The 16768-nt window shown below is 37.6% G+C and overlaps 1 protein-coding gene across 1 annotated transcript in view; it reads right to left on the bottom strand.

The window, feature by feature from the left end:
* MYH15 (myosin heavy chain 15) overlaps positions 1-16768 on the bottom strand; it is a 175793-nt gene that overhangs the window by 125357 nt on the left and 33668 nt on the right. The window contains 1 exon segment of the mRNA XM_024735329.1: positions 8734-8836. Coding sequence (XP_024591097.1) covers positions 8734-8836 — 103 coding nt within the window.

Raw genomic sequence — 16768 nt, 5'->3', positions numbered from 1 at the left:
ATATTAATCAAACTATCAAAAATTAAATACAAAGAAAAAATATTAAAATCAGGAAGGGAAAAACAACAAATAACATACAAGGGAATTCCTATAAGGTTAAGAGCTTATCTTTAAGCAGAAACTCTGCAAGCCAGAAAGGAGTGGAAAGACATATTTAAAGTGATGAAAGGGAAAACTCTACAACCAAGATTACTCTACCTAGCAAGGATCTCATTCAGATTTGACAGAGAAATTAAAACCTTTACAGACAAGCAAAAGCTAAGAGAACTCAGCACCACCAAACCAGCTTTAAAACAAATGCTAAAGGAACTTCTATAGATGGGGGAAAACAAGAGAAGAAAAAGACCTACATAAACAAACCCAAAACAATTAAGAAAATGGTAATAGGAACATACATATCAATAATTACTTTAAATTAAATGGATTAAATGCTCCAACGAAAAGAAACAGATTGGCTGAAAGGATACAAAAACAAGGCCCACATATATGCTGTCTACAAGAGACCCACTTCAGACCTAGGGACACACACAGATTGAAAGTGAGGGGATGGAAAAAGATATTCTATGCAAATGGAAATCAAAAGAAAGCTGGAGTAGCAGTTCTCATATCAGACAAAATAGACGTTAAAATAAAGACTATAACAGGAGACAAAGAAGAAAACCACATAATTATCAAGGGATCAATACAAGAAGAAGATAAAACAATTGTAAATATTTATGCACTCAAAAAGGAGCACCTCAATATAAAAGGCAAATGCTAACTGCCATAAAAGGGGAAATTGACAGTAACACAATAATAGTAGGGGACTTTACACCCCACTTTCACCAATGGACAGATCATCCAAACTGAAAATAAATAAGGAAACACAAGCTTGAAATGACACATTAGACTACATGGACTTAACTGATATTTATAGGACATTCCATCCAAAAACAACAGAATACACTTTCTTCTCAAGTGCACATGGAACATTTTCCAGGATAGGTCATATCTTGGGTCACAAATCAAGCCTTGGTAAAGTTAAGAAAATTGAAATCATATCAAGTACCTTTTCTGACCACAATGCTATAAGAATAGATATCAATTACAGGAAAAAATCTGTAAAAAATACAAACACATGGAGGCTAAACAACATGCTACTAAAGAACCAAGAGCTGACTGAAGAAATCAAAGAGGAAATCAAAAAATACCTAGAAACAAATGACAACGAAAACACGATGACCCAAAACCAATGGGATGCAGCAAAAGCAATTCTAAAGGGAAGCTTATAGCAATACAATCCCACCTCAAGAAACAAGAAACATCTCAAATGAACAACCTAACCTTACACCAAAAGCAATTAGACAAAGCAGAACAAAAAAACCCCCAAATTTAGCAGAAGGAAATAAATCATAAAGACCAGATCAGAACCTCCTAGAGAAATGGAAATAAAAACAAAAATAAACAAATGGGACCTAATGAAACTTAAAAGCTTTTGCACAGCAAAGGAAACCATAAACAAGACCAAAAGACAACCCTCAGAATGGGAGAAAATATTTGCAAATGAAGCAACTGACAAAGGATTAATCTCCAAAATTTACAAGCAGCTCATGCAGCTCAATACCAAAAAAACAAACAATCCAAAAATGGGCAAAAGACCTAAATAGACATTTCTCCAAAGAAGATATACAGATGGCCAGCAAACACATGAAAGGATGTTCAACATCACTAATCATTAGAGAAATGCAAATCACAACTACAATGAGAAATCATCTCACAACAGTCAGAATGGCCATTGTCAAAAAATCTACAAACAATACATGCTGGAGAGGGTGTGGAGAAAAGGGAACCCTCTTGCACTGTTGGTGGGAATGTAAACTGATACAGTCACTATTGAGAACAGTATGGAGGTTCCTTAAAAATCTAAAAATAGAACTACCATACGACCCAGCAATCTCACTATGGGGCATATACCCTGACAAAACCATAATTCAAAAAGAGTCATGTACCACAATGTTCACTGCAGCTCTATTTACAATAGCCAGGACATGGAAGCAACCTAAGTGTCCAACAACAGATGAATGGATAAAGAAGATGTGGCACATATACACAATGGAATATTACTCAGCCATAAAAGAAAGGAAATTGAGTTATTTGCAGTGAGGTGGATGGACCCAGAGTCTGTCATACAGAGTGAAGTCAGAAAGAAAAACAAATACCATATGCTAACACATATATATGGAATCTAAGAAAAAAAAATGGTCATGAAGAACCTAGGGGCAGGACAGGATTAAAGATGCAGACATAGAGAATGGACTTGGGGACACAGGGAGGGAGAAAGGTAAGCTGGGACAAGGTGAGCGAGTGGCATGGACATATATACACTACCAAACGTAAGGTAGATAGCTAGTAGGAAGCAGCCACATAGTACAGGGAGATCAGCTCGGTGCTTTGTGACCACCTAGAGGGGTGGGATAGGGAGGGTGGGAGGGAGGGAGACACAAGAAGGAAGAGATATGGGAACATAGGCATATGTATAACTGATTCACTTTGTTATGAAGCAGAAACTAACACACCATTGTAAAACAATTATACTCCAATAAAGATGTTAAAAAAAAAAGAGGGAAGAGATATGGGAACATATGTATATGTATAACTGATTCACTTTGTTATAAAGCAGAACTAACACACCACTGTAAAGCAATTATACTCCAATAAAGATGTAAAAAAAAAAAAAAAAAGACCAGATCAGAAATAAATGAAAAAGATATGAAGGAAACAATAGCAAAGATCAATAAAACTAAAAGCTGGTTCTTTGAAAAGTTAAACAAAATTGATAAAACATTAGCTAGACTCATCACGAAAAAAGGGAGAAGATTCAAATCAATAGAAATGAAAAAGAAGTAACAACTGACACTGCAGAAATACAAAGGATCATGAGAGATTACCATGAGCAACTATATGTCAATAAAATAGACAACCTGGAAGAAATGGACAAATTCTTAGAAAAGCACAACTTTCTGAGACTGAACCAGAAAGAAATAGAAAACATATACAGCCCAATCACAAGCACTAAAATTGAAACTGTGATTAAAAATCTTCTAACAAACAAAAGCCCAGGACCAGATGGCTTCAGAGGCGAATTCTATCAAACATTTAGAGAAGAGCTAACACCTATCCTTCTCAAACTCTTCCAAAATATAGCAAGGGAGGAACACTCCCAAACTCATTCTACATTGCCACCATCTCCCTGATAACAAAACCAGACAAAGACATCACAGAAAAGAAAACTACAGGCCAGTATCACTGATGAACATAGATGCAAAAATCCTCAACAAAATACTAGCAAACAAAATCCAACGGCACATTAAAAGGATCATACACCATGATCAAGTGGGGTTTATCCAGGAAACCAAGGATTCTTCAATATACGCAAATCAATCAATGTGATACACCATATTAACAAATTGGAGGATACAAACCATATGATAATCTCAATAGATGCAGAAAAAGCTTTCAACAAATTTCAACACCAATTTATAATAAAAACTCTCCAGAAAGTGGGCAAAGAGGGAACCTACCTCAACATAATAAATGCCATATATGACAAAAGCACAGCCAACATCATTTTCAATGGTGAAAAACTGAAACCATTTCCACTAAGGTCAGGAACAAGACAAGGGTACCAACTCTCACCACTATTATTCAATATAGTTTTGGAAGTTTTAGCCACAGCAATCAGAGAAGAAAAAGAAATAAAAGGAATCCAAACTGGAAAAGAAGTAAAACTGTCACTGTTTGCAGATGACTTGATACTATACATAAAGAATCCTAAAGATGCTACCACAAAACTACTAGAGCTAATCAATGAATTTGGTAAAATAGCGGGATATAAAATTAATGCACAGAAATTTCTTGCATATCTATACACTAACAATGAAAAATCTGAAAGAGAAATTAAGTAAACACTCCCATTTACCATTGCAACAGAAAATAATAAAATACTTAGGAATAAACCTGCCTAGGGAGGCAAAAAACCTGTATGCAGAAAACTATAAGGCACTGATGAAAGAAATCAAAGACAATACAAACAAATGGAGAGATATACCATGTTTCTGGATTGGAAGAATCAACACTGTGAAAATGACTATATTACTCAAAGCAGTCTACATATTCAATGCAATTCCTATCAAACTACAATGGCATTTTTCACAGAACTAGAAAAATTTTTTTTTACAATTTGTATGGAAACACAAAAGACGCGAATAGCCAAAGCAATCTTGAGAAAGAAAAGTGCAACTGGAAGAATCAGGCTCCATGACTTCAGACTCTACTACAAAGCTACAGTAATCAAAACAGTATGGTACTGGCACAAAAACAGACATATAGATCAATGGAACAGGATAGAAAGCCCAGAGATAAACTCACACACATATGGTCACCTTACCTTTGATAAAGGAGGCAAGAATATAGAATGGAAAAAAGACATCCTCTTCAATAAGTGGTGCTGGGAAAACTGGACAGCTACATGGAAAAGAATGAAGTTAGAACACTCCCTAACACCAAATACAAAAATAAATTCAAAATGGATTAAAGACCTAAATGTAAGGTCAGACACTATAAAACTCTTAGAGGAAAACAGAGCAGAACACTCTATGACATAAATCACAGCAAGATCCTTTTTGACCCATCTCCTAAAGGAATGGAAATAAAAAAATAAATAAACAAATGGGACCTAATGAAACTTATATACGCAAATCAATCAATGTGATACACCATATTAACAAATTGGAGGATACAAACCATATGATAATCTCAATAGATGCAGAAAAAGCTTTCAACAAATTTCAACACCAATTTATAATAAAAACTCTCCAGAAAGTGGGCAAAGAGGGAACCTACCTCAACATAATAAATGCCATATATGACAAAAGCACAGCCAACATCATTTTCAATGGTGAAAAACTGAAACCATTTCCACTAAGGTCAGGAACAAGACAAGGGTACCAACTCTCACCACTATTATTCAATATAGTTTTGGAAGTTTTAGCCACAGCAATCAGAGAAGAAAAAGAAATAAAAGGAATCCAAACTGGAAAAGAAGTAAAACTGTCACTGTTTGCAGATGACTTGATACTATACATAAAGAATCCTAAAGATGCTACCACAAAACTACTAGAGCTAATCAATGAATTTGGTAAAATAGCGGGATATAAAATTAATGCACAGAAATTTCTTGCATATCTATACACTAACAATGAAAAATCTGAAAGAGAAATTAAGTAAACACTCCCATTTACCATTGCAACAGAAAATAATAAAATACTTAGGAATAAACCTGCCTAGGGAGGCAAAAAACCTGTATGCAGAAAACTATAAGGCACTGATGAAAGAAATCAAAGACAATACAAACAAATGGAGAGATATACCATGTTTCTGGATTGGAAGAATCAACACTGTGAAAATGACTATATTACTCAAAGCAGTCTACATATTCAATGCAATCCCTATCAAACTACAATGGCATTTTTCACAGAACTAGAAAAATTTTTTTTTACAATTTGTATGGAAACACAAAAGACGCGAATAGCCAAAGCAATCTTGAGAAAGAAAAGTGCAACTGGAAGAATCAGGCTCCATGACTTCAGACTCTACTACAAAGCTACAGTAATCAAAACAGTATGGTACTGGCACAAAAACAGACATATAGATCAATGGAACAGGATAGAAAGCCCAGAGATAAACTCACACACATATGGTCACCTTACCTTTGATAAAGGAGGCAAGAATATAGAATGGAAAAAAGACATCCTCTTCAATAAGTGGTGCTGGGAAAACTGGACAGCTACATGGAAAAGAATGAAGTTAGAACACTCCCTAACACCAAATACAAAAATAAATTCAAAATGGATTAAAGACCTAAATGTAAGGTCAGACACTATAAAACTCTTAGAGGAAAACAGAGCAGAACACTCTATGACATAAATCACAGCAAGATCCTTTTTGACCCATCTCCTAAAGGAATGGAAATAAAAAAATAAATAAACAAATGGGACCTAATGAAACTTAAAAGCTTTTGCACAGCAAAGGAAACCATAAACAAGACAAAACGACCACCCTCAGAATGGGAGAAAATATTTGCAAATAAAGCAACTGACAAAGGATTAATCTCCAAAATATACAAGCAACTCATGCAGCTCAATATCAAAAAAAACAAACAACTTAATCCAAAAATGGGCAGAAAAGCTAAATAGACATTTCTCCAAAAAGATATAGACTGTCAAGAAACACATGAAAGGATGCTCACTATCACTAATCATTAGAGAAATGCAAATCAAAACTACAATGAGGTATCACCTCACACCGGTCTGAATGGCCATCATCAAAAAATCTACAAACAATAAGTGCTGGAGAGGGTGTGGAGAAAAGAGAACCTTCTTGCACTGTTGGTGGGAATGTAAATTGATACAACCACTATGGAGAACAGTGTGGAGGTTCCTTAAAAAACTAAAAATAGAATTACCATATTACCCAGCAATCCCACTACTGGGCATATACCCTGAGAAAACCAAAATACAAAAAGAGTCATGTACCCCAATGTTCATTGAAGCTCTATTTACAATAGCCAGGGCATGGAAGCAACCTAAGTGTCCATTGACAGATGAATGGATAAAGAAGATGTGGTACATATATACAATGGAATATTACTCAGCCATAAAAAGAAAAAAAATTGCATTATTTGTAGTCAGGTGGATGGATCTAGAATCTGTCATACATAGTGAAGTAAGTCTGAAAGAGAAAAACAAATACCGTATGCTAACACATATATATGGAATCTAAAAAAATAAATGGTTCTGATGAACCTAGGAGCAGGACAGAAATAAATACACAGACACAGAGAATGGACTTGAGGACACAGGGGTTGGGAGGGGAAGCTGGGACGAAGTGATAGGATAGCATTGACATATATACACTACCAAATGTAAAATAGATAGCTAGTGGGAAGCAGCTGCATAGCACAGGGAGATCAGCTCAGTGCTTTGTGACCACCTAGAAGGGTGGGATAGAGAGGGTGTGAGAGAGGTGTAAGAGGGAGGGGATATGGAGATATATGTATACATATAGCTGATTCACTTTGTTATACAGCAGAAACTAACACAACATTGTAAAGCAATTATACTCCAATAAAGATGCAAAAAAAAAAGAAACCCAACCATTTATGGAGCACCTACTGCTTGCAGGGCACTGTGCTAGATGCTGAGGTATTAAGATGAATTAGACACAGTCCATGGCCTCAAGGAACTCTGATTACCACAGAGGACAAAAATGTAAGCAAATTATTCCCATAGAATTGGTATTACGGTAGAGGAAGAATTATTGATTTATAGAGTAAGCTGAACTAGGAAATTGATTTTGATTAGTTGTTGAACTGTTTTAAATAACATAGTCACACCAGATGCCTTAATAAACCAAAAGAAAGAGAGTTTATTGTAGTCAAAATAACTGTCTTCTATCACAAATTTCCACATTTGTCTATCTCAGTTTCAGATTTAAGATGCATACAGAGTAAGACAGTCTAAGCGTCACCTGAATACTAGCTGTATGTCCTTTGGAATGTTATTTATGTTCCCTAAGCCTTGGTTTCCTCAACTGGAAAAAACATAAGTTAAGTATCCCTGCCCTATTTAACTCTGAGTATTGTTGTAGGAATGGAAGGAGATAATACAAATGCTTTATATATATTATATGTGATCAAACCACTTCTTCTTTCCAGAAAGACTACATTTCTGAGCCCCTCTGTAGCTAAGGAGAGAATTCGACTAATTCTCACCAATAGAATATTAGTAAAGGTTATATCACTTCTAGCCCCAAGCATTTAAAGTGGGTGTATTTTCTTCACAAATCATCTTTTCCCCTGTGCAGCAACATGGGAGGCCTTGCATTCCAGATGGCCTAAGTACAAAATTGAAGAAGGTGGTCCAACCTGTATTGGACTTGGTATGAGTAAGAAATAAATGCCTACTTTATTGTCACTGAGATTTTACTGTGTGTGTATTACTGCAGCATGGCCTACCTCATACTGACTAACACATAACAGATGTAAATTATTATTTTGAAATGCACTAGCATACTTAGATGGTCTCATTACCTGGCAGCTCTGGGACTGTTTATTGCAAAGCCTCAGGATCAGCAGTCCTCAGAGCACTTGTTATTCTATAGTTAAAACATTCTCCTGAATACTGAATAAAACCTATATGACCTTCCATCTCTCACTTCTAGTCTCATTTTTCCCCTCTCTTCAAATCAAATGCTAACTTCAGCATATGTTCTGAAACTCTTAATGAATGTGTCTGATTGCCTAAAAAGCCAATATTCCAAATAGGTGATAGATGTCAATTTGTCAATTTTATTCATGTCAGAAACCAACAGCTTTAAAAACTTCTTAGCTGGACAACAAAGAGTTGATCACAACAAGTAAAGGACTTGTCTGCATCTGCAAAGAGACTTGTTACCTAAGGGAAAGCTGTCAAAATGGTATCTTTCAGACTAGAAAGACTCAACACAAGAGCATTTACTGTGGTGTGCATCACAGATGAAAACATTTGGAATACTTACCAAAGTCACTTTTTTATAGAAGTTCTTGTTGCAGACATCATCAGAAGTTGAAAAATACACAAACACGAAATGTATACAATTACTACAAGATCATAGAATCGTAATGCTCTGGAAATACCTTACCTGTTCTAAATTTAGCCTCTAGTAACACATTCATTACCAACTTTGATTCTAGGATGGATCAAGCCCTTCACCACCTCAGAGGAGTTAACGCCCATGAGGAAAGCAGCTTTGTCAGCATCTGGTCAGAAGAAAGGAAGGAAAAGAAGGGAAGGAGGGAGGGAGAGAGAAAAAGAGAAGGAGGAAAGTGGGGAGGGGGAGAGACCAAGGAAAACACTATTAAAATTCATTCCACTATGGCCCAATAGACTACCCAAAAGATGGAAGGGTGGTTTGTTTAGAATGATACAGCAAGGTAGACTGTAGTTTTGAAATAAATGCATGAATCCTAAATGTTTAAAAGCCTCTATTTCTTAGAAATGCAAATCAAAACCACAATGAACTGCCACTTCACACTCACTAGAATAGCTATAATCAAAAAGACAGACAATAACGAGTTTTGGTGAAGAAGTGGAGAAATTGGAACCTTCATACACTACTAGAATATAAAATGGTACAGCTGCTATAGAAAACCATTTGGCAGCTACTCAAGAGTTAAACATAGTTACTATAGGACCCAGAAATTCCACTCTTAGGTATACACCCAAGAGAAATAAAAAGTATGTTCACACAAAATCGTTGTACACAAACGTTCCCAGTAGCATTATTCATTATGGCCAAAACATGAAAAAAACACAAATGTCCATCAGCTGATGACTGGATAAACAAAATGTGGTATATTAATACAATGGAACTTTTTTAGTCGTAAAATGGAATGAAGTATTGATGCATGCTACAACATGGATGAGGCTTGAAAAGTTTATAGTAAGGGAAAGAAGCTTGACACAAAGGCCATATATTGTACCATTTTATTTATATGAATTGTCCAGAATAGGCAAGCCCATAGAGACAGAAAGTAGATTTGTAGTTGCCAGGGACTAGGAGAGAAAGGAATGGAGAGTAGCTACTTTAGGGTACAGGATTTCTTTTTGGAGTAATGAAACGTTCTGGAATTAAGTAGGCGTGATGGTCACACAACATTGTGAATATGCTTAAACTCACTAAACTGTGCCTCTTAAAAGGATAAATTTTATAATACGGGAATTATAACTCAATTTTTAAAAAGAATCTTTTTCTTGATACTGGCCCTCTTCTGAAAAGAACTATTTATCTGAAGGACATGAAAAATCTCATTTTCGTTATTTGCCTATTTTCCCCTTCTACATATACACTTGTAGATCCTTTCAACGAAACTGGAACTTGGACCATGTCATTGGATAATTCAAGACAGCTGCCAATCAACAGAAGCCAGAACACTTGCCCAGGATCTTTCAGAAACCTTTCCTTTTCCTGTGAAATCTCTGCCCCATAGTGCCCTCTGCTGCCTAACAAGAATACTTACAACCCATACAATTGTACTTTTATAAAACAGCACTTCTATCTTCTAAGGAAAGAAGTGAAGAAGAATAAGTGTTATCAGAAGGAAAAGTAAATAGACATGTATCACACCAGGTGTTAAAAAATGGCAATAACACAAAAGAATGCCACAGGCAAAAAGTTATAAACACATTTCAAATTGCAGATTTTTTCAGTTATCAGACAAAAGAATATTTTACTCAATTGAACCTCTCTGCTGTCTTCCATTTTAAATGAATCCTGAGATATGCTAGTATATCTGATGTAGTAACTCCATAAAATTAATGTCTTAATATAGAAGAAAATGCAGTCTTCCCTTACTTCACTAAGAAGTACAAAATTTCCTGAGCAGTAACCACAAATAGAGAATAAAGTAAAAACAAAACACATTTAGAGAGCTGTATGTCATTTGTACTAACAATATCCATTTCCTTTCTGTCAGCCTTTAAAATTCTCACAAAGGCTTGAAATGTTTGATTTACTTGTTAAATAAAATCAGTGTATACTATACATACATTTCTAGAAGCTCTACACCTACTCCATATCAATGATAATGGTCTAAGTACTCAGTTGCTATGAAACCTTTCAAAATGCAAAGCCCTTTTGGGAAAATAAATGGAAAAATCAAAAGTAAAGCAGACATACTCATCCTATGCTGAGTTATTCCTGCTAGGAGTGCCATGTTTGGAGACAAAAGCCTGATTATTTCAAGTTGAGAAGCCAATGGGTCAGAATCATAGACTTTTTGAACCAGAGGAGACTTTAAAGAGCATCTAACCCAAAATGAAAATATCTCAAAGGAAGGGAGAAATGCAGCGTGCCTGATGAATCTGAGCAGAGATGAATAGTAACCAACAATGTGAAAAATGAACAGTTCCACAATATCTGTCCAGAAAAAAAAAGACAGGAGTTCGATTTTCTATGCATTGGAAGCATTCAGATGGACAATATAGGTAACAATAGTCTCAATCTCATACAACATTTTCCCAGTGTTAATGACAGTCCTTTGAGTCTATTTTTATCCATGAACAAAGGAAACCAATTCTCTGTACAGTATCCCACCTTAAGCTCTAACAGAAATAGCCTTCAACATTACAGAATTATTTCTCATCTACTCCAGAGACACTCAAGGATATGCAGATAGAGGAGTAGTGGATTTATCCCACAGGTGTACATTAGACATCTCATGTTCTCCTTTTTTTTTTTTTTACAGAAAATAATAGTTGTCATCATATTCAAAAAAAAAAACTTCATTTGCATTAAAAGTTAAATCTATGAATAAATGTCCTTCTGACATTTAGGAGATGCCATCATGAAGACAGCATCATCTGTAAACATATTTTCAACATGTAAGCTGATGTGTTCCCCAAAGAGACTTTATGAAATTCCTATCAATAAACATCATTTTCTAGGATGTTGTGAATAAAACCATGAATTTTAACTTAGGTTTTATGATATTACCTGGGAGAGGTTTAGCTAGAGGGGGTTCTCAAATGGTGGTGTGGATTAGAATAGCCTGGGGAGCTCATAAAGGAACAAAGGACTAGCTCACTGAAGAAGGTTAGGGTCTGGGCCCATTTTTTAGCATGTTTGCCGGGTGATTCTGATACACATGAGGGTCTGAGAACAGTCCTTCTCAGAGGGTCCTCAACCTTGTCTGTACATTGGGGTCACCTGGCAAGTTATAAAAACAAATCCTTATGCTTGCATCCTCCCCTCAGAGATTGGTTTCCTTTGGTCTCGGTGAGGCCTGAGCTTCAGGAATTAAAAAGCTCCCCAGATGCTTTCTGATGTGTAACCAAGTTTGAGAACTACTCTCTAGAGAAGGGTAGACAGGTTTGGTAAATACATTTAGAAGATGGAGAGAATAAAGTCTGACTGCAACTGAAAACAGGTAAGGAGGTAGAGAAAAACAAGAGGCAATCCTTTCCAGTGTGACAATTCTATCCCAGTTCTATCTGATCTGTAAATAACCAGATACAAAGAAACAAAATCCAGTTTTGTCAAACCACAATCTGGCTAATATGGAAAAGGGTTTTGAAAATGATCTTCAATTAGTCTTTTATGTAGGGTTATAATACGGTTTCTGAGCTGTTCAAACTTCCTTAATTTATTGAACTGAGTTTCTGAACTTGCTATGTGCAAGGCCTGGTGCTAGATGCTATAGTAAGAAGATAGATAAACAAGACAAAAATCCTTGCTGTCAAGGGGTTTATAATCCATGAGAGTAAATAAAACACAGGCAAAAATAGCAAGTCAATAAAACAACTGCCTATAAGAGACAAATCATGAGTATCATGAAAGTTTGAAAGAGAAAGAGATCCCTTCTGGACTTCATGACCAGAGAAGACTTCAAGAAAGAAATAGCATTTCATCTGAGCCTTGGAGGATGAGAAGGGTTTTGATGGGCAAGTATGGGAGAACAAGCATTTCTGAGACAGGGAACAGCATGACTTAAAGGCCCAGAGGCAGGCAGTGTGGCGATGGTCAAAGACGGTGGATAGTACCAACAAGTTAGGAAGTGAGATAAACAGAAATGTGGGTGATTTGTGGTCTCAGGAGACATCTGATGCCACTGTAAGGTATTAATTATATAATGGGGATATGTTAAAGGGCTGTTAGCAGAGAAATGGCATAATAAGAGTCAGGCTTCAGAACGATTAATGTTGTGGAAGCATGCAAGATAGACGAGAGTGAGGAGATTACAGAGTAAGCGAACCCACTGTGGGACACTGGAGTGCAAAAGTGCTGAAAGTCTAAACTAAGAATGGGAAAGGGAAAAAGAGAGACTGAGAAACATGACCAAGAGGTTTCTAACCCAAGAAGCAGAGAGAAGAGCAGTACTGTGAATATGAATAGAAAAGTCAACAGGAAGACATCACTTGGGGGACGCGATGATACACTGAGTTTTAGCCATGCAGGGTTTAGGGTAGCAGTAGAATATGCAGTAGAAAGTTAGAAATATGAGGTTGGGACTCAAGAAGGAGGTAAAGGCAAGGATGTCCCCTTAGGTTTGGGTCCCTTCCCCCTTTCCATCGTCTTCTCCATCTGTCCAGCTCCTTCAATTCCTTCTTAAATGACTGGGAGGAAACGTACAAGTGCTTAATATATTAATATTAAGAGCCCTTAGATATCAATAAGAAAAATCCCGTACCTCAATTTTAAAAATGGGCTAACAATGGAAATAAAAATTCAAAAAAGAAACAATACAAATAGGTAATAACCCACAAAAATGTTAACTTTATTAATACTTAAATGTAAAATAAAATCTGGCTAACGGGCAGGAGGAAAATTGTAACTGCTAATATTGGTGAGCATATTGAGAAAGTCACTCAACTAGAAAAAGACAAAGGATATGTCCTATGTCCCTGAGTGGGTAGGATTCATTTAACAAATAATTATTTACTACTACAGTAAGGGCTACTATGATACAGTGCCAGGCACTCTATTAAAACCTAGAAATACAGCAGTGCATAACAAATTAGGCCCCTGCTCCTACAGAGCTTACATCTGATGGAGACTGGGGAGTAAGACACCTAATAAAAAACAGCTGTATGAATGACACAAACAAAAATATTCAGGGTAAGGAGATAGAGGATGATGAGAAGGAGGTGGGGGCAGTCATGGAAGGGTTTTCTGATAACATAACATCCAAGAAGGCACCTTGACAAAGTGAGGGAGTCAGCCATGAAGATACCTAGGAAGAGTCCCAGATAGAAGGAGTCAGTGAAAATGTCCTGCAACAGGAGAGCTCGAATGATCCCAAAAGAGCCAAGAGACCTGTGGACTGAGTGAGGGGAGTGAGTGAATGGGGAAAGGGTAGGTAGGTGGGGGTTCTGCACCTGATTCCACTGAGGTGCGTGGGTCCACGCTCGGCAGTTCTGTGGCACCAGCTGGATGTTTCAACTCTTACACCAACTACCTGGAGATAGCATCAGATTCCACATGTTAAGAGTTCAGTCCTACAAGACTGCTTCCCCCAATTCAGATGCCAATTGTGAGTCCAGGTTGTCACTTAGGCTACTGACCAACCAGCTACAGATTGGAGGTTCCAACAACACCCTCCTTGGGTTCAGTTAATTTGCTAGAGGCTCACAGAACTCAGAAAGACACTTTACTTATTAGATCAATGATTTATTGTAAAAGAATATAATTCGGGAATAGCCAAATGGGAAAGATGTATAGGACAAGGTATGCGTAAAGGGTACAGAGCTTCCACGCCTTCTCCAAGGATGCCAGTTTCCCCAAATCTCCACGTGCTCAGCAACCAAGAAGATATCTGAACACTGTCCTTTTAAGATTTTATTTTTTAGGCTTCATTACATAGGCATGGTCGATTGAATTATTGGCCATTGGTGATTGAACTCAATCTCTAGCCCTGCTCCTCTGCCCCGACAGGGGTGGGATTGAAAGTTCCAACTCTCTAATCATAGGGTTAGTTCTTGTGGTGACAAGACCCTATCCATAGGTACGGTCCAAAAGTCACCTTGTTAACATAAAAGGCACCTTTATGGCTCTCATCACTCAAGAAATTCCAAATTAAGAGCTCTGTGCCAGATATTGGGACAAAGACCAAATATAAATTTCATATTATCAAGCATAATATGGAGATGAGATTATAGAGAGATTTAGAGAGGTAACAGAAGGAGGCTATGATGAGGATTGTGGGTTTATCTTGAGTAAGATGGAAGCCACGCATGAACCTAGCACCGAGGAGGGAACATGGGCTAGTTTACACTATGAAAGGATCACTGCTGGCTGCAATATGTACAACTACAGTGATGGGATGAGGGTGGAGACAGGGAGATCAGTAAGGAGGTTATCACAACAGTCTGGTGAGAAATGGTGGCTCAGGCTAAGCGGTGGCAGTGAACATGTGATTGTGGGTAGTTGTGAGTTTTACATATATTTAAAGGTAGAGACAACAAGAAAGAGAGAAGTTCAGGAGGACTCTAAGATGTGAGTCAGGAGAATCCAGTTGACATTTATTAAGAAGACTGAGAAATGAAGGGGCAGGAAGAGATGAAGAGTTCAGTTCTATACATGTTGAGTTTGAGTTGATCAGCTAAGAAATGAGCAGAGAAAAGTTTCAAGAGTTGAGCTCAGCAGCCTTATAGCAGTTAGAAGTAAGGAAGATGAGGACGCTCCAGTAAAGAACCTGAGAAGGAACCACCATGGAGACTGTATGAGATGCGTTGCTTCATTTGCTTATCTGTATTTTCTAATTAATAACTATGCCTTGTTTTTGTAATAAAAATAATTTTAAAAACTTTGTTTCAAAGTGTTGGAAAAGCAAAAAAAAAAAAAAAGGACAAAAACAGCAAAATAAGGCAGCAAGATGCCATGAAAGCATATATTAATATATTAATATAGAAGATGTTTACACAATATTCAGGGCACATTTCCTTACTGTATTTTTCTCTGAGCTCAAGTGTCCTCTTCTCTGAGGGGACTTTCTGACCACCCTATCAAAGATAACCCCCTAACTCCTATTATTTTTCATTCTTTTACTCTGCTTTAATTTTTTCATTCTGACTTCACGCATATTTGTCCATTTATGTACGTATTGTCTATCTCCCACACTAGACAATCAAGACAGGGATTATATCTTGTTCATAGGTATATCTCTAGGACCAGGAATAGTCCCCCACACAGACTGCCCCCCAAAAATATTTGTTAAGCAATAAAAAAACAAACAATGCAACCAAAAACTGGACAAAGGAATTGAATAGATATTTCTGCAAAGAAGATATACAAATGTCCAATAAATACATGAAGATACTCAACATCACTAATCATCAAGGAAATGCAATTCAAAACCACAATGAGCGTGTCTCCCCACAACTAGAGCACCTGCTGGCTGCTGATGGGGGACCCTGGTGCCCAAGGAGATGTGAGGAACCCCCAAGTGAACTGGTAGGATGTGGGGGTACTGAGGGAGGAGGAGAAGTGGAGGTCAGACAGGATCAGTGACCCTGAGGCTGGGGAGATCAGGAGAGGCAGGTGGGAGAGGCCCTCTAGGAGGAGCAGGAGAGGAGGAAATTGCCCCAGCCACTCAGGCCTGGGGAGCCTGCTGGGCTCCCAGGCTGGTTCCCTGCCCTCCAGGGCGCACCCCCTCGCCCTGGCCACATTGGTCCTGGGGACATAGGAGGGAGGTCAGGAGATCAGGAGAGGCAGGTGGGAGGGGCCCTCCAGGAGGAGCGGGAGAGGAGGAGAGGGCATTTGTCTCGCCCACTTGAAACCAGGAAGCCTGCTGGATTCCCAGGTGAGGTCCCTGCCCTCTGACATGGGGGCGGGAGGCACGCCTGGGCCCCTTCTGTTCTGTTGAGCCTAAGCTCCAACGCCCCCACAGCCCCCAGGGCATTTTCCAGCCCTGTGGGTCCTAAGGATACACCCCACCCACCGCCCAAACCTCGCCCTTGCTTAGGCCCCACCTTCTACAGCTAAGGCCCTCACCCCCTCCTTTTTTTTCTTTTCTTTTTCTTTTCCCTCCTCCTCTTTTTTTTTTACTATTGTGGTACGTTGTGCCTTCCAGTTGTTGATTCATCTATATTTTAATTTTTTTATTCTTTCTAATATATCTGTTAGTTTTCTAGTCTAATTTTGTTTTTTACTTTGTTATTGTACTCTCTCTCTTTTTTTTTTTTTTTTTTTTTTT

This window comes from Neophocaena asiaeorientalis, unplaced genomic scaffold, assembly GCF_003031525.2.
Source record: "Neophocaena asiaeorientalis asiaeorientalis breed wild unplaced genomic scaffold, Neophocaena_asiaeorientalis_V1.1 scaffold136, whole genome shotgun sequence".
In the NCBI taxonomy this organism is placed as follows: Eukaryota; Metazoa; Chordata; class Mammalia; order Artiodactyla; family Phocoenidae; genus Neophocaena; species Neophocaena asiaeorientalis.
This window is presented reverse-complemented; position numbering and strand designations above follow the sequence as displayed.